Source organism: Poecilia formosa, unplaced genomic scaffold, assembly GCF_000485575.1.
Source record: "Poecilia formosa unplaced genomic scaffold, Poecilia_formosa-5.1.2 Scaffold486, whole genome shotgun sequence".
Taxonomy (NCBI): Eukaryota; Metazoa; Chordata; class Actinopteri; order Cyprinodontiformes; family Poeciliidae; genus Poecilia; species Poecilia formosa.
The window spans coordinates 301,002-319,615 of NW_006800425.1; the positions used below are offsets into that span (position 1 = coordinate 301,002).

The 18,614-nt window shown below is 38.8% G+C and overlaps 2 protein-coding genes across 2 annotated transcripts; both read right to left on the reverse strand.

Annotated features, from left to right (window-relative positions):
- Positions 1-802: 802 nt before the first annotated feature.
- On the reverse strand, positions 803-7,578 carry LOC103156549 (desmin-like). Its single transcript, XM_007578645.2, has 10 exons — positions 6,880-7,578; positions 5,518-5,578; positions 5,276-5,371; positions 3,964-4,125; positions 3,756-3,881; positions 3,527-3,637; positions 3,195-3,304; positions 3,059-3,111; positions 2,454-2,539; positions 803-1,515 (listed from the first exon to the last, which is right to left on the reverse strand). Exons 1-10 carry the CDS (start codon positions 7,458-7,460, stop codon positions 1,474-1,476), a joined length of 1,428 nt encoding a protein of 475 aa, XP_007578707.1. The 5' UTR covers positions 7,461-7,578; the 3' UTR covers positions 803-1,473.
- Positions 7,579-12,105: 4,527 nt separating this feature from the next.
- LOC103156550 (desmin-like) lies at positions 12,106-18,249 on the reverse strand. Its single transcript, XM_007578646.2, has 10 exons — positions 17,552-18,249; positions 16,190-16,250; positions 15,948-16,043; positions 14,636-14,797; positions 14,428-14,553; positions 14,199-14,309; positions 13,867-13,976; positions 13,731-13,783; positions 13,122-13,207; positions 12,106-12,189 (listed from the first exon to the last, which is right to left on the reverse strand). Exons 1-10 carry the CDS (start codon positions 18,130-18,132, stop codon positions 12,148-12,150), a joined length of 1,428 nt encoding a protein of 475 aa, XP_007578708.1. The 5' UTR covers positions 18,133-18,249; the 3' UTR covers positions 12,106-12,147.
- Between the last annotated feature and the right edge of the window lie 365 nt (positions 18,250-18,614).

The following is an 18,614-nucleotide window of genomic DNA, read 5'->3' on the forward strand; positions in this document are numbered from 1 at the left end:
CGTCATTTCTCTTCTTTTCAGCCTGCAACACCATCTCTCTCTCTCTCTCTCTTTCTCTCTCTCCTGTTCTTCATCGAATGCTCATTTATTGTCTGTTTCTATTCTGTCTTCAACACTCACAGCCGTGGCCTTTTTTCATCTCTGTTGACATTTTCACTCCAGTGGTTTCAGAGACAAACGACACAGACTGCAAGTCTTGTTACTTTCTAATCTGCTTTCAGCTGGAAACAAAGTGTGACCAGGGACAACTCATTACCCGGCCATTGTTCACATTTCCCTCACTCCTGCATCTGTTAGGGCACTGATTGTTTCAATCTCTCTCCCTCACATTAAGTGAATTAAATGTTGAAGTAGCAGTGCCACGCTTGAGTGACAAAGCTTGTATAATTACAGTTCATAAAGGAGTCAATACAAAGATGTGCATGTTATTTAAGAAATGCTAATGATCAGCGATATGGTACTTTGAAAAGGTGTCCTTCTGAACTTTTTCAGATCTCACATTACTACAATACACTTTGACATATTTTATTTAATTTAAGACCAAACCTAGTCTCAAGTTTTTTCAGCTTTAGGTAGTTTTGTTCTCATATAATTAACTAAATCAACTTTTCCAAAAAACTCTGACTAGTTTTTCTTCCCTTAGAGGTGAAAAACTTTCCCACAGCATGATGACCCCACTGTCCTGTTGTTCAAGAGTGTGTATGCAGTCTCAGACAACAAAAAAAGAAAAAAAAAAAAAAGGACCAAAACCAACATGTTTTGTTATTAGGTTTTAAAATGAAAACAATTTAAAACCACACAGTTATGGACATCTCCTCTGAGGTTTATTTGGAGTGAAACATCAAACCATTTTTACCTTCTCATTCACAAGCACTAAACACATGCTACTAAGTTCGACCTTTAAACATGACTGAGTTCCCTCTTAGTTCAATACTTTTTTTTAAAATATATATGTTCTTTAAATCCAACCTGACACATTCATTAAATCTGCAACAACAATTGCCCCTAACCGATCCTACGTTCATACTAAAACAAATAATGGAATATGCACAGTGAAAATATCTCCTTTCAGTATTATGTTTGACCACAGTGCTTAGGAGCTCGCTGATCCGTCTTGAAGCTCAGAAACCTCCCTTATTATGCTGAACCATAACAGCTTGTTAAAAATGGAAATGCAGAGATGAGAAATAGCAAAGTCGAATGCTTTTCCGAAATATAAAGTAATGCTAAAAAAAGAAAAGAAAAAATGTTTAAAATCCTGGAATGCTATTCATTCAAAACCAGGCTAAAGGCAACCTGCCTGCATCTATTTTATGATGAATACAATCGACTGAAATTATGTTCATAGCTTGAAGCTTGCATTATTAATTCTGCCTATAAACATCGGCTCAGCTTATCTGTTCTTATAGTAATGGTAGGAAACAATTGAAATATTTCTTCATGTTTTATTATGTTTCATTTCATGTTGTCTCTTTACATGATGTCCTGCTGATGCTGTGTTGACTCGCTGACAACCTTAAGGGACAGAAGAAATAAAAGCAATTAATGTCAATCATAATTCAAGTAAAAGAACCAGTAAATTAACGCAGACAAATCGCTAAGTAGGTTAATATAAATTGTGAAGATATTGGTTGGAGTGAAGTGCTGTGCAGGCCAGTGAAGCTAACAGTTCAAAGAAGAACAGAGTGTCACAGAGTTTCAAAAAAAAGTGCCTAAATCTACAACATCTTCCAGAGGAGAAACAAAGACTTTCCACGTCATTTCAGTGTCGCTGTCATGCTTATAGCAAATCTAAAGAAGCAAGTGAGCAGCTGCGAAAAGTTTAGTTGGAACAATGAAATTAAACTTACACACTCGGCACTAGCACCCTGGCTCATGGAATATTTCATCTAGGAATGTCATATATTAAACATGATCTGTTACCACATAAGTGTGCCAATTTACAGTCTTTTCTAACATTGTGTCATGGTAATTACTGCTGAATCCTTTTAACACCTATTGGCTCTACATTCTTAAAATTTTACCATGTGTTTCTAAGGGCTAGCACATCCCATTGTGTTTGTTCAGTAGGAATTTGCAAAAATGAATGATGTCGTAGCCCTTAAAAATATCACATTTTCAGTGGTTCACCCTTAGACACATAGAAGTGGAAGCAGAGCTGTCAAATCCACTCACAAATGCAATCATTTTCTCACTTCATAAATTTTAAATGGCATAATTCCCACTGGGATGCCTAGATTGAGGTGGTCTGGTATATTGCACCTTGTATTACTTTCAAATCTTGCTACAAAGTATAAAAATAGTAAAGATGTTATATGTACAAATTTAAATTTAAAAATTCTTAAAAACAATGATTACAATGTGTATTTTAACCCACGTGAGCAATTCAGCTTGTGTTTGCATGTGATTGGTTTGTTTGTGTTGTCGACACGTGGATGTGTGTGAGCTCAAACCTCTCCATCGCGGGTCTCAATAGTCTTGATAAGAACAGTTTTCTTGGAGTGAACCTCCGATCCGCGCTGGGATTCAGGACTGGTCTCTGTAAGAATGCATTCACCAAATTAGCTTGGAAATTAACTTTATTTACAGTAACACAAGATCAATTCAGTTTAAAGGCACTGGTGTTGTTTACTATTGATTGAGAAAGCTAGTCTTCTACATTAGGGAATCAGAAAAGAGATTTTGAAGCTGCTTATTGTTTTCCAGTTTTACACTTCTATTTTAAATATTTGTTCACAATAATAGCTTAACATGTAAAATTAAACACATTTGAAGACTAAAGGAAAAGACAGAGTTACATAATCATCTAAGTCTGGCTTGCTTAACTACGAAACCAAAGCCCTGTGAGGTATTTTGTCTCGTCTAACGTCTCCACCCAGTGGTCAGAAAGTGTTACTGCAGGTACATGACACATAATAAGCTGAAAATAGCGTCTACCATATTCAGTCACAGGCTATAATTAAACGTTATCATCATGCTTATTGACTCATTTGGAATGCAAAATGGATTTACCAAGTATTTATGTGCTGAAAAAAAGACATGTTACTATTCCTGTTACCTCTGAATCCAATGGAAGAATAAGCAGACTGGACAGGCATAGTGGTAGTGATCCTGCAATGGAAAGAAAGAGAGAAAATAATAGTAAAATTAGGTCTTGTTATCATCCTTCTACATGGCGTGTATAGCCGACCAACCTGCTCTCCTCTCCCTCCAGCAGCTTGCGATAGGTGGCAATTTCAATATCAAGAGCCATCTTCACATTGAGGAGGTCCTGGTACTCCCTCAGGTGGCGAGCCATATCATCCTTTAGATCAAAACATTAAAAATATTTAATTAAAAGTCTTATTGACTCCTAAAATTAAAGTTTCCCTGCCAACAAAAATCACACTGTCACTAGAAATACTGAAATGAACCGGTAAAGATGGGTTGTGTATTTCTAAAATCCCACTTCTTGTATCTTATAGCTGTTGCTTTTATTATCTGCTGTCACAATGCATGCCTCATGTGAAATGCTAAAGGTTATTACCTTCATCTTGGCAATGTCTTCCTGCAGCCGTGCAATGGTATCCTGGTAGCCAGAGGCTTCCTGGCCCATCCTCTCCTCCATTTCTCTCATCTGGCGCAGCAGAGACTCATTCTGAAAGGATAGCAAGGAGGTGAAGTCAGGTTTAAACTGGACTGACAGCAGAATAAAAAAAATTCAAGCTGCACAGTTTACAAATAACAGGAATTCAGTGAGTTAAATAAATACTGACAGTGCCCTTGAGAGAGTCGATTTCACAGGTGTAGGACTGGATCTGGTGCCTGTACTCCATGGTCTCCTGTTTGGCCTGGCGCAGAACGTCGTTGTTCTTGTTCACAGCTTGGTTCAGATCGGACACCTCGTGGAGACACCAGGTGAGTGTTTAAGCATTTTAGCAACAGAAGAAAATAAACTTTACTCATGAATGGCTTCTAATCTACCTTGGACTTGTACCAGTCTTCAGCCTCTGCAATGTTCTTTGCAGCGATGGCTTCATACTGCATGCGGATGTCCCTGAGAGCAGCGGTCAGATCGGGCTTGGACATGTCCATCTGGATCTGGACCTGAGTGTCTTGCATCTGGCTCTGCAGCTCTCGGATCTCCTGCAAGGTGTTCATGGAAAGAAGAGATTCATTATGAGTAAAAATGAACTTACTAAAATGATGTAACAAAAAGAAAGAGATTTATGGATGTTTAAGAGAGAAACAGAAAGCAGCTTAACCCTTCAAAGCCTTACAAAATAATAGTCAGAATATTTTGAAAGTACACATCAAGATGTTTTTCTAGCTCTGCATCTTATTTGATATATTAGGAGATTATAGTCATTTATTTTTATTTTCCCAACTAATAGGGCAAAAGTTACATGCCACAAAAATGGTAGAAAGCCACACACACACAATAACCCATATAATAAAAGTTCAACTGATAAACACACTTATTGGTCATAACCACAAAAACCAATTAGAGAGAAAACAAATTGTTTTAAAATTGTTTCGTTAAAAGAATCCAATAAACAAGTTACATTTTTAACTGTAATCATCTTACAAATATTTCTACCTCGTTAAAGAATTAAAGGCCTCAGAAACAATTGTATAAAAAAATTACAAGTTCAGTGTAACAATGTAGTGTAATTGCACTTTCTTAAATTTGTGTAATAACGCACTTCCTGTCTGAACTGACATTAGAAATAAAATATCTAGACACTAATAAATCCTTCATGCACTGGAAGAAGGTACTAAAAGCATAAATTTTAGTAGCAGCAAATGCAATTCCTTTCTTCTTGGTAAAAATATATAATTTTACAAGCTTAAGTTGCATTCAGCTGTCGTTTGGTTTAATCAAATAGTTTAAAATAGCTATCCATTTGTTGCCACCAATACAAGCACACACACTTCAGCTATTTCCACAACAGCTGACATGCTCCTTTGAACCAGTCAGCACTTCAGCATTTCTGGGAGGTCAAAGTTGAGACAAAAAAGACAAAATGACAAGACGGATCCTCAGCTGTGCATTGAAACTGAGCTGAGCTTGTGGATCATCCAGTCCTTTCTTCTCGGTAAGGCAATGTGCAAAAGTGTTTTTTTTGTTTGTTTTTTTTTTTTTTGGCTATTGCCAAAATATGTGCATATGCACATATTTATATGCATGTGTTAGTGCATGTGATTTAACATCAGTGTGGGTGAGAGACTCTTTAAACGATCATAGAGCCAAAGCAATGCCTCTGTACGTTAAAAATTTAGAAGAGTTTCAAACCTCTTCATGGATTTTCTTGAGGAAGGCAATCTCTTCTTGCAGGCTCTCGATGCGCCTCTCCAGGTCCAGCCTGGCCAGAGTGGCACTGTCAACATCCTGGAAACAAGCACACAGCAAGAGAATGTATTCAGGCAAAGGCAAATGACTAAGAATCTGCTTTACAAAAAAGATGAGGCGGAAACAGAGTTTTATTTAAAAAGTTAAACTGAAGATCAAATAATAAATAAATAAATAAGACATACAGCTCTGAAGGCAGACAGATTGTTCTCAGCTTCTTCCTTCTGGTGGATTTCTTCTTGCAGTCTAAAAGGTGAGGGTTGCCCCACAGGGGAAAAGAAAACAATAACGGAGGAAAGTTAAAGGACAAATTCTTCTTGCCTTTCATTTCTATTGGGGTGCCGCTGCATTTGTACTTAAAAATAAAACCTGAGAGACACAAACTGTATTCTATTTAAACTCTGCTCGTATCCACACACCCACACCTCTTCGCCTGCTTGCTCTTTTAGCCCGAAAGCTTTAATGCAGCTGCTCCCCCACTGTCAGCGGCCGTGGGGTGATAACAAGAACCACTCCTGCTCTTTCCACATTTAGCATTTCACCAAACATTTTTAAAAAGAAGGACTTTTTTTTTTTCTTTAATCTATGTATAATTACAGGCATCAAAGGTTTGGAACGTGTAATGACTGATCTTTGGAGGACGACATGAAAATATTAATACCTGCTTGTTATTTTCATGTGCTGTAGCTGTGAGCAAGCAGGAGGTTAGGGTGTGTATTTTGATCTCAGTGGGTGAAGCAAGCGCTTTTGCTGGACTTACTCACAGCTTCGGGCAGCTGCTCGACGAGGGCTGATAAACAGAATGTGAAGAGCAAGGAGACTGTGTACGTGCCGTAGACTGTGTGTGTGTGCGTGTGTGTAAGAATTGGAAGCTGACTGCATGCTGTGCGTGTTGGGGTGGATTTTTATTACACACTTTAATGTGAGCGATGATGCATCCAGTGTCATGATGGAGTTATCCCAGAAACACAAACTGACCTAAAAGCTATACACAGACAAATATAGGCTTAAAAACAAAGTTTACAAGGGACTGTTGAAGTGAAATTTAGAATGTTATTTCCTTTTAGTGTTGAAAAATAGATTTTTTTTTCCATCTGTCCACCTCTATTCCTGTCTGAATGTTATACGTGTGGCTGAAACTTTATCTGTCTGTCTAAGGTTCATTCCTATGACTCTGTAAATCTGTCTCCATCTCTGTTTTCCTCAGTGATGTCACTTTGAAATACATGTGCACAATTATAGGAAGCTTGAAAACAGTAGCGTTCACACAAGAAGGCCTACTTTGAAATTCTTTGAGGTGTACCTGTGGCTTTTCTTTTCTCCAAAAGAGAGAAGGTATTTCTACTCCTCTATTTTTCGTCTTCAAACCACTTTTCCACATAGCTTTCCAATATCTTGTTTGGTATTGCTTGACAGAACATACGGAGGAGGATCAATGGGTTTTAATTTTTAATTTTTAATTTTTCTGCGCCACCTCAGGTTGTTAACTAGCAAACCCTCTGGCCTCTTATACAAAACTTTCTGGAGCCTACACCATCAGAACCTACCTCAGCTTTAGCTTCTGCAGATCATCAGCCAGGTTGTCCCTCTCCACTTCCACCCTGGCACGTTGGTTGGTGAGGGCCTCGATTTGCCTCCTCAGCTCCCTCATTTCCTCCTCGTACAGCTCAGCCACACGGCCAGGACCCTCGCGAACCCTCAGCTTCTCGATCTCCACGGTCAGGGCAGCATTCTGCTGCTCCAGGAAGCGAACCTTCTCAATGTAGCTGGCGAAGCGGTCGTTGAGGTGCTGAAGCTCGGCCTTCTCGTTGGTCCTTGTGTTGAGAAAGTCTTGGTTCATGGCATCTGCAAGGTTAAAGTCGAGCTTCTCGCCTCCATAGGTTCGCACAGCTGTTGAGGAGCCAAATCCTGCTCCCCCAGCTCCAGAAGAAACTCTGAAGCTGGAGAAGGAGGGAACAGCGCTACTCTTGACCTCGTACACTCTGGAAGACATATGGCTGGAAGAAGAGCCTCGACCTCCTCCTAAGGAGGAGAAGAGGGATGACATTGGTGATGAACCAACACCAGAACCAAAGGTCCGGCGGTAGGAGGAGGCACTCTGGGTTGAAGAGGAGTAGGACTTGCTCATGGTTGCTTGATTGCTTGGTTGGTTTGTGGGTTCAGAGAAGCTGCTTCGGGCGTTAAGACCCAACAGTCCCACCAGGCCAGTGGAAGAGAAACTTGGTGAAGAAATGGCAGGCACTCAGAGCAACTATTTGTAGACCATCCACACCCACTCTAGCCCCTAACCCCTCCTCTATGGCCTCCCTCTTTCTCCTTATACCCTGCTGACCTACGCCCACCACTCAACCACCCTCAAAGCAAAGCAATCCTATCCCTTTGATATATTAGACAGCATGTTTAGAGAACATTAATTCTGGACTTTCACGTTTAATGAGATTTATTTTTTTTCAATGGCCAGTTGTGTCAGATCACAATAAAACTGTAAACGAGCCTTTTTGTTGATCATAAACTCAAAATATAGACAAGCTTCTGGATGCCATTTTCAACGCCCACGATCATGGATTTATTTTTACATTTTATTGCAGTCTTTTAGTATATGTAGAGTTACATATTTTAATCTCTTTGCCAACAATCATGGGTTCGGAGTATGCCCCCTCCTCACATGCCATTCCCTCACCTTGTCTTGTCTGTTGCCAGCCCTACATTCAGCTGTCAAGGGGTCCAGTTTCAGCTGCTGGTAAAGTTGATCAGCTGTGCATTCATAGCTGTCTCTTCTGAAACATGACTGCATGAGCAATTAAGAGTCAGACTCATTCAGTGATTGTTCTAGTAATAAGTTGTAAAAGTCATAGACTTAAAAAAAGAAATTGTGGGAACATATTCTAAATCTAATCATAGAATGATTTTTTTTTTTTTTTATTAAAAATTGCTGGTCTTCGCTGAACCAACCATCTTAGTAGAAATATGAGGTAAAATATTAGATCAGTGGTATTTTCTCAAATAAAACATTTTCCATGTTAATGTAATGGTCTGTAGAACTTCACCTAAAGTGTCTGGTTGAATGTTCAACACAATTTTATGGATAATGAAACAACACAGGTAACCCAAAAGCTATTGGAGCTCAATATTTCAGTGTAATTATATCATATTTGTTAAAATATCTGCTCAGATTAATTCATAACCTCTTGTTCAAGCAAGAGTTATAAACATTTGAACTGGTTTCAGAATGTATGCCTAGCATAAAGTATACTTACAAAAATATTCATAGGCCCAAGGCCAACCCATATGTTGTTTTATCATGACGTCAAACTCTAACGCAAATTATTTGGATTTTATCAAGTAAGCTGACACAAAGAAGTGGACAACAGAAAGAAAGTGATACGTGGTTTCTACAATGTGTGCCAATAAAAATATAAAGCCAACTGCTTTTGTATTCACCCCCCTTTAATCTGATATCCTTAAATTAAATCCAGTTACAGCAAACTCTTGTTTTAGAGGTGTATATTTGTCCTCAGTTATATAAGTAGCATCAGAGTTTGACTGATAGGATTGCCAGGAAGGTCACACACCACACTTCCAATTTGTCACACACTGCACTTAGACCACTCACACATCCTGTGTGAGTGGTCAGATGCATTGGTTGAATTTTTGCAGCAGTAGATGTAAGTTAAGCATCTATGTGACTCGGGGTGTGCTCACAATTTGCAATCAAACAGATGCAGCGTAAAACTGACATGGAGACAACATTTCAATTCTTCAAAACGTCATCTTACAATAAAAGCTGGCCCAGGGCATTGCAAGCTTTGCCTTTACTAAGGCCTTCGTACCCACTGAAGTGAAATAGTCACATAAAACAGTGGTCATAAAACAGTGTTGAAAATGAGTCTACCGTAATCTCCGGACAATTGAGCACACCTGAATTTAAGCAGCATCCACTAACTTTAAAACTTCACACCTGAATTGCACACTCTCCTGTGTGTAATCAAATGTCTGATTTGGAGACTGAATCCCCACTCTGCTCCCACATTGTAGAATGGAAGTACAAGGGCCACTTCAGCCAAAGTTTTGAAATCAGGGAACATTTCTCCAACTGAAGCGATCAGAAGTTGGCAAGACCCTCTGAATGAGGAACAGTGGGAGGAAATCCCTCCAAATGCACCTGATGAGTCATCTCTAAAAAGTACACCGACAGTAACTTTTGAGAGCCGATCTGCAAAAACCACTGCTTTAGTTGACACAGAATAAAGTGACACAACTGCTGTGTTTAATCTTCAAACCTATAAGATTTCATTCTGGATTTTAAAAAGACACTGTGTCAATGAGTGTGCATTTGTATTTATAGGTATTTATAGGTATTTGCTGGAGGGGTCCTTGTGTGTGGTCATGCACATATTTGTGTTTCACAAAGCAGTGTGCCTGTCAGCTTCAGTGGGTGGCAGCAGCCCTATTTTTAGATTTCATACTCAGAGCTCAGCCTGTTTGGCGTCTGTCCCAAAACACCCCAGAGGAGTACAGATAATGGATAACAGCACTGATTAAAGAAATTCAAGTGTGTGTCCTTTTTGTGTTTCTTTTTCTGTTGTAAATATAACTGATGAGAACATAAAGTTCTTTCAAGATTTGAAAGAACTTTATGTTTACTTCATAAATTTATAATACGTTATTTATGGAGAGTAAAACCAAAGTGACTTAGTTGTTAAAAACCATTTAGTTCAAAACTGTAAAATTACACAAATACTTAATGTGTCTTAGAGAAGAAATTGGATTTCTAGATAGTTCTTCCCAAGCCCCTTCCTTTACCATCGAAGGCAACCCAGCTTTTAACAATGGAGCTGTAAAACTGAGCTATTAAAATAGTCACAATGAGAGAAGCTGCACGATAAACTTCATGCAAACTGATTAATTTCAAAACACTAAATATCTCTTTTTTATTTCAAGTATAAACCTTTAGAAAATGAGCTTTCAGTTTAGTGTCATAAATTCTCATTTTAGCTATAAAAAGTAACACGTGGAAATTACAGACATTAGTTCTTTCAAGCCAGACTGATTGATTTTACAGCAGTTAATAATGAAAAATTGCATAATATTTGATTGTCTGTATATTTTATGAAGGATTATTACATTAAAACATTTTTGTTGTGTCTAACAAATAAAAAATTGAAGTTCATGGGTCAAATGACATTAATTACTTTCTTAAACATTGAGAGAAAGAAAATATTTCACATATCCCTAATGCTCTATTGGTATAGCCCAAACATACTCAGATGAACCTGTTTGAAAGTGATGTTTTTATGGATGAGTCATAAAATGTTATATGGTTACCAATAAAACTGATTCATCAAGTGCAAATGGGGGGTAGAACTCTATACATCTTCATTTTTTTAATACATAGCTAAATTATTTCAATTAACATGTAAAACTTAAGGACAAATTGTTTTTTCTATATTCATCTGTTTTAGGTTATTGACTGCTCATTACTGGATCTGGTAGTGGTCTCCTTCCCAACTTATTCCTGCTGGAGGCTGAAAAACTAGCAGATTGTTTCATTAGTATACTCCATGCAGAGGCCAACCCTATTAGCAATTAAAATTAATTACCATGTATTTAAAAAAAAAATCTTGAGCATATTAAACAGTGGCTATGCGTTCAGAAACAGATGCAGCCCATAGTGTGCAACTAATTTAATGAGTTGGAAGCTGATGAGAGTCAAAAGCCAACAGGTTATTGTTGTAGCTACAGTTTTCTCTGTTCCAATCTGTACAATGGGTATCAGTCAGAAATGGATGGAAGAAAATGGCTATTTGGCTACCATTAAAACATTATAACTGGAGTAATAATATGTAACTTATGTAAGTCTTTAAAACATCTGGGGGTCCAACAAATATTGGTGAGAAAGTTGAAGTAAATGTCGTCAGAACAGTGACAAATGCTGCAGTGAGCAGGACTTAAGAGGTGGGGACTTTTACCAACAGAGATGAGTGCAAATCTAATATGGGCTGGAATGTGGAATAAACTGCTGATATGAGATGAAGAGGCATCCAAGTGGTTTCCAGTTGAATACTACATCATGAGCCTAGGACAGAGAGTGAGCCAGCAAGTGGTTGCCTAACAGCCACAGACTCAGAGCCAAACAACCCTGAACTGTATCCCAGAAAAGACTATCTTAAATTAGCACCCTAATAAAATAAAAAAATAAAAAAAAAACGACTATGGAAACAGTTATCCAGACAGGAAACAAGTCTCGGAAAACTAACAGCACATGACAGTCAGGTACTAATTTTAAAAACAATGTCATGGCCTGAATCTGAATAAAAGATGAGGCATCAAAATAACAGCAGTAATTCTCAACAAAGTAAATGACCTATATCGCATGGCAATTTGCCACAAGGTGAGAAAAAGTTTATATTCAAATTGTTGGATGTTAGGTTAGACCCATTNGCTCGCTGATCCGTCTTGAAGCTCAGAAACCTCCCTTATTATGCTGAACCATAACAGCTTGTTAAAAATGGAAATGCAGAGATGAGAAATAGCAAAGTCGAATGCTTTTCCGAAATATAAAGTAATGCTAAAAAAAGAAAAGAAAAAATGTTTAAAATCCTGGAATGCTATTCATTCAAAACCAGGCTAAAGGCAACCTGCCTGCATCTATTTTATGATGAATACAATCGACTGAAATTATGTTCATAGCTTGAAGCTTGCATTATTAATTCTGCCTATAAACATCGGCTCAGCTTATCTGTTCTTATAGTAATGGTAGGAAACAATTGAAATATTTCTTCATGTTTTATTATGTTTCATTTCATGTTGTCTCTTTACATGATGTCCTGTTGATGCTGTGTTGACTCGCTGACAACCTTAAGGGACAGAAGAAATAAAAGCAATTAATGTCAATCATAATTCAAGTAAAAGAACCAGTAAATTAACGCAGACAAATCGCTAAGTAGGTTAATATAAATTGTGAAGATATTGGTTGGAGTGAAGTGCTGTGCAGGCCAGTGAAGCTAACAGTTCAAAGAAGAACAGAGTGTCACAGAGTTTCAAAAAAAAGTGCCTAAATCTACAACATCTTCCAGAGGAGAAACAAAGACTTTCCACGTCATTTCAGTGTCGCTGTCATGCTTATAGCAAATCTAAAGAAGCAAGTGAGCAGCTGCGAAAAGTTTAGTTGGAACAATGAAATTAAACTTACACACTCGGCACTAGCACCCTGGCTCATGGAATATTTCATCTAGGAATGTCATATATTAAACATGATCTGTTACCACAAAAGTGTGCCAATTTACAGTCTTTTCTAACATTGTGTCATGGTAATTACTGCTGAATCCTTTTAACACCTATTGGCTCTACATTCTTAAAATTTTACCATGTGTTTCTAAGGGCTAGCACATCCCATTGTGTTTGTTCAGTAGGAATTTGCAAAAATGAATGATGTCGTAGCCCTTAAAAATATCACATTTTCAGTGGTTCACCCTTAGACACATAGAAGTGGAAGCAGAGCTGTCAAATCCACTCACAAATGCAATCATTTTCTCACTTCATAAATTTTAAATGGCATAATTCCCACTGGGATGCCTAGATTGAGGTGGTCTGGTATATTGCACCTTGTATTACTTTCAAATCTTGCTACAAAGTATAAAAACAGTAAAGATGTTATATTTACAAATTTAAAAATTCTTAAAAACAATGATTACAATGTGTATTTTCACCCACGTGAGTAATGCAGCTTGTGTTTGCATGCGATTGGTTTGTTTGTGTTGTCGACACGTGGATGTGTGTGAGCTCAAACCTCTCCATCGCGGGTCTCAATAGTCTTGATAAGAACAGTTTTCTTGGAGTGAACCTCCGATCCGCGCTGGGATTCAGGACTGGTCTCTGTAAGAATGCATTCACCAAATTAGCTTGGAAATTAACTTTGTTTACAGTAACACAAGATCAATTCAGTTTAAAGGCACTGGTGTTGTTTACTATTGATTGAGGAAGCTAGTCTTCTACTTTAGGGAGAGAATCAGAAAAGAGGTTTTGAAGCTGCTTATTGTTTTCCAGTTTTACATTTCTATTTTAAATATTTGTTCACAATAATAGCTTAACATGTAAAATTAGACACATTTGAAGACTAAAGGAAAAGACAGAGTTACATAATCATCTAAGTCTGGCTTGCTTAACTACGAAACCAAAGCCCTGTGAGGTATTTTGTCTCGTCTAACGTCTCCACCCAGTGGTCAGAAAGTGTTACTGCAGGTACATGACACATAATAAGCTGAAAATAGCGTCTACCATATTCAGTCACAGGCTATAATTAAACGTTATCATCATGCTTATTGACTCATTTGGAATGCAAAATGGATTTACCAAGTATTTATGTGCTGAAAAAAAGACATGTTACTATTCCTGTTACCTCTGAATCCAATGGAAGAATAAGCAGACTGGACAGGCATAGTGGTAGTGATCCTGCAATGGAAAGAAAGAGAGAAAATAATAGTAAAATTAGGTCTTGTTATCATCCTTCTACATGGCGTGTATAGCCGACCAACCTGCTCTCCTCTCCCTCCAGCAGCTTGCGATAGGTGGCAATTTCAATATCAAGAGCCATCTTCACATTGAGGAGGTCCTGGTACTCCCTCAGGTGGCGAGCCATATCATCCTTTAGATCAAAACATTAAAAATATTTAATTAAAAGTCTTATTGACTCCTAAAATTAAAGTTTCCCTGCCAACAAAAATCACACTGTCACTAGAAATACTGAAATGAACCGGTAAAGATGGGTTGTGTATTTCTAAAATCCCACTTCTTGTATCTTATAGCTGTTGCTTTTATTATCTGCTGTCACAATGCATGCCTCATGTGAAATGCTAAAGGTTATTACCTTCATCTTGGCAATGTCTTCCTGCAGCCGTGCAATGGTATCCTGGTAGCCAGAGGCTTCCTGGCCCATCCTCTCCTCCATTTCTCTCATCTGGCGCAGCAGAGACTCATTCTGAAAGGATAGCAAGGAGGTGAAGTCAGGTTTAAACTGGACTGACAGCAGAATAAAAAAAATTCAAGCTGCACAGTTTACAAATAACAGGAATTCAGTGAGTTAAATAAATACTGACAGTGCCCTTGAGAGAGTCGATTTCACAGGTGTAGGACTGGATCTGGTGCCTGTACTCCATGGTCTCCTGTTTGGCCTGGCGCAGAACGTCGTTGTTCTTGTTCACAGCTTGGTTCAGATCGGACACCTCGTGGAGACACCAGGTGAGTGTTTAAGCATTTTAGCAACAGAAGAAAATAAACTTTACTCATGAATGGCTTCTAATCTACCTTGGACTTGTACCAGTCTTCAGCCTCTGCAATGTTCTTTGCAGCGATGGCTTCATACTGCATGCGGATGTCCCTGAGAGCAGCGGTCAGATCGGGCTTGGACATGTCCATCTGGATCTGGACCTGAGTGTCTTGCATCTGGCTCTGCAGCTCTCGGATCTCCTGCAAGGTGTTCATGGAAAGAAGAGATTCATTATGAGTAAAAATGAACTTACTAAAATGATGTAACAAAAAGAAAGAGATTTATGGATGTTTAAGAGAGAAACAGAAAGCAGCTTAACCCTTCAAAGCCTTACAAAATAATAGTCAGAATATTTTGAAAGTACACATCAAGATGTTTTTCTAGCTCTGCATCTTATTTGATATATTAGGAGATTATAGTCATTTATTTTTATTTTCCCAACTAATAGGGCAAAAGTTACATGCCACAAAAATGGTAGAAAGCCACACACACACAATAACCCATATAATAAAAGTTCAACTGATAAACACACTTATTGGTCATAACCACAAAAACCAATTAGAGAGAAAACAAATTGTTTTAAAATTGTTTCGTTAAAAGAATCCAATAAACAAGTTACATTTTTAACTGTAATCATCTTACAAATATTTCTACCTCGTTAAAGAATTAAAGGCCTCAGAAACAATTGTATAAAAAAATTACAAGTTCAGTGTAACAATGTAGTGTAATTGCACTTTCTTAAATTTGTGTAATAACGCACTTCCTGTCTGAACTGACATTAGAAATAAAATATCTAGACACTAATAAATCCTTCATGCACTGGAAGAAGGTACTAAAAGCATAAATTTTAGTAGCAGCAAATGCAATTCCTTTCTTCTTGGTAAAAATATATAATTTTACAAGCTTAAGTTGCATTCAGCTGTCGTTTGGTTTAATCAAATAGTTTAAAATAGCTATCCATTTGTTGCCACCAATACAAGCACACACACTTCAGCTATTTCCACAACAGCTGACATGCTCCTTTGAACCAGTCAGCACTTCAGCATTTCTGGGAGGTCAAAGTTGAGACAAAAAAGACAAAATGACAAGACGGATCCTCAGCTGTGCATTGAAACTGAGCTGAGCTTGTGGATCATCCAGTCCTTTCTTCTCGGTAAGGCAATGTGCAAAAGTGTTTTTTTTGTTTGTTTTTTTTTTTTTTGGCTATTGCCAAAATATGTGCATATGCACATATTTATATGCATGTGTTAGTGCATGTGATTTAACATCAGTGTGGGTGAGAGACTCTTTAAACGATCATAGAGCCAAAGCAATGCCTCTGTACGTTAAAAATTTAGAAGAGTTTCAAACCTCTTCATGGATTTTCTTGAGGAAGGCAATCTCTTCTTGCAGGCTCTCGATGCGCCTCTCCAGGTCCAGCCTGGCCAGAGTGGCACTGTCAACATCCTGGAAACAAGCACACAGCAAGAGAATGTATTCAGGCAAAGGCAAATGACTAAGAATCTGCTTTACAAAAAAGATGAGGCGGAAACAGAGTTTTATTTAAAAAGTTAAACTGAAGATCAAATAATAAATAAATAAATAAGACATACAGCTCTGAAGGCAGACAGATTGTTCTCAGCTTCTTCCTTCTGGTGGATTTCTTCTTGCAGTCTAAAAGGTGAGGGTTGCCCCACAGGGGAAAAGAAAACAATAACGGAGGAAAGTTAAAGGACAAATTCTTCTTGCCTTTCATTTCTATTGGGGTGCCGCTGCATTTGTACTTAAAAATAAAACCTGAGAGACACAAACTGTATTCTATTTAAACTCTGCTCGTATCCACACACCCACACCTCTTCGCCTGCTTGCTCTTTTAGCCCGAAAGCTTTAATGCAGCTGCTCCCCCACTGTCAGCGGCCGTGGGGTGATAACAAGAACCACTCCTGCTCTTTCCACATTTAGCATTTCACCAAACATTTTTAAAAAGAAGGACTTTTTTTTTTTCTTTAATCTATGTATAATTACAGGCATCAAAGGTTTGGAACGTGTAATGACTGATCTTTGGAGGACGACATGAAAATATTAATACCTGCTTGTTATTTTCATGTGCTGTAGCTGTGAGCAAGCAGGAGGTTAGGGTGTGTATTTTGATCTCAGTGGGTGAAGCAAGCGCTTTTGCTGGACTTACTCACAGCTTCGGGCAGCTGCTCGACGAGGGCTGATAAACAGAATGTGAAGAGCAAGGAGACTGTGTACGTGCCGTAGACTGTGTGTGTGTGCGTGTGTGTAAGAATTGGAAGCTGACTGCATGCTGTGCGTGTTGGGGTGGATTTTTATTACACACTTTAATGTGAGCGATGATGCATCCAGTGTCATGATGGAGTTATCCCAGAAACACAAACTGACCTAAAAGCTATACACAGACAAATATAGGCTTAAAAACAAAGTTTACAAGGGACTGTTGAAGTGAAATTTAGAATGTTATTTCCTTTTAGTGTTGAAAAATAGATTTTTTTTTCCATCTGTCCACCTCTATTCCTGTCTGAATGTTATACGTGTGGCTGAAACTTTATCTGTCTGTCTAAGGTTCATTCCTATGACTCTGTAAATCTGTCTCCATCTCTGTTTTCCTCAGTGATGTCACTTTGAAATACATGTGCACAATTATAGGAAGCTTGAAAACAGTAGCGTTCACACAAGAAGGCCTACTTTGAAATTCTTTGAGGTGTACCTGTGGCTTTTCTTTTCTCCAAAAGAGAGAAGGTATTTCTACTCCTCTATTTTTCGTCTTCAAACCACTTTTCCACATAGCTTTCCAATATCTTGTTTGGTATTGCTTGACAGAACATACGGAGGAGGATCAATGGGTTTTAATTTTTAATTTTTAATTTTTCTGCGCCACCTCAGGTTGTTAACTAGCAAACCCTCTGGCCTCTTATACAAAACTTTCTGGAGCCTACACCATCAGAACCTACCTCAGCTTTAGCTTCTGCAGATCATCAGCCAGGTTGTCCCTCTCCACTTCCACCCTGGCACGTTGGTTGGTGAGGGCCTCGATTTGCCTCCTCAGCTCCCTCATTTCCTCCTCGTACAGCTCAGCCACACGGCCAGGACCCTCGCGAACCCTCAGCTTCTCGATCTCCACGGTCAGGGCAGCATTCTGCTGCTCCAGGAAGCGAACCTTCTCAATGTAGCTGGCGAAGCGGTCGTTGAGGTGCTGAAGCTCGGCCTTCTCGTTGGTCCTTGTGTTGAGAAAGTCTTGGTTCATGGCATCTGCAAGGTTAAAGTCGAGCTTCTCGCCTCCATAGGTTCGCACAGCTGTTGAGGAGCCAAATCCTGCTCCCCCAGCTCCAGAAGAAACTCTGAAGCTGGAGAAGGAGGGAACAGCGCTACTCTTGACCTCGTACACTCTGGAAGACATATGGCTGGAAGAAGAGCCTCGACCTCCTCCTAAGGAGGAGAAGAGGGATGACATTGGTGATGAACCAACACCAGAACCAAAGGTCCGGCGGTAGGAGGAGGCACTCTGGGTTGAAGAGGAGTAGGACTTGCTCATGGTTGCTTGATTGCTTGGTTGGTTTGTGGGTTCAGAGAAGCTGCTTCGGGCGTTAAGACCCAACAGTCCCACCAGGCCAGTGGAAGAGAAACTTGGTGAAGAAATGGCAGGCACTCAGAGCAACTATTTGTAGACCATCCACACCCACTCTAGCCCCTAACCCCTCCTCTATGGCCTCCCTCTTTCTCCTTATACCCTGCTGACCTACGCCCACCACTCAACCACCCTCAAAGCAAAGCAATCCTATCCCTTTGATATATTAGACAGCATGTTTAGAGAACATTAATTCTGGACTTTCACGTTTAATGAGATTTATTTTTTTTCAATGGCCAGTTGTGTCAGATCACAATAAAACTGTAAACGAGCCTTTTTGTTGATCATAAACTCAAAATATAGACAAGCTTCTGGATGCCATTTTCAACGCCCACGATCATGGATTTATTTTTACATTTTATTGCAGTCTTTTAGTATATGTAGAGTTA

Coding starts and splice junctions, on each gene's coding strand:
- LOC103156549 (XM_007578645.2), bottom strand. CDS start 7,460: ATGAGCAAGTCCTACTCCTCTTCAACCCAGAGTGCCTCCTCCTACCGC. Junction 4,126..5,275: donor TCAAGAAAATCCATGAAGAG/GTTTGAAACTCT, acceptor AACACCTTGCAG/GAGATCCGAGAGCTGCAGAG. Junction 1,516..2,453: donor TTGAGACCCGCGATGGAGAG/GTTTGAGCTCAC, acceptor CTGTCCCTTAAG/GTTGTCAGCGAGTCAACACA.
- LOC103156550 (XM_007578646.2), bottom strand. CDS start 18,132: ATGAGCAAGTCCTACTCCTCTTCAACCCAGAGTGCCTCCTCCTACCGC. Junction 13,977..14,198: donor AAGACATTGCCAAGATGAAG/GTAATAACCTTT, acceptor TTTGATCTAAAG/GATGATATGGCTCGCCACCT. Junction 13,784..13,866: donor CTGGAGGGAGAGGAGAGCAG/GTTGGTCGGCTA, acceptor TTTCCATTGCAG/GATCACTACCACTATGCCTG.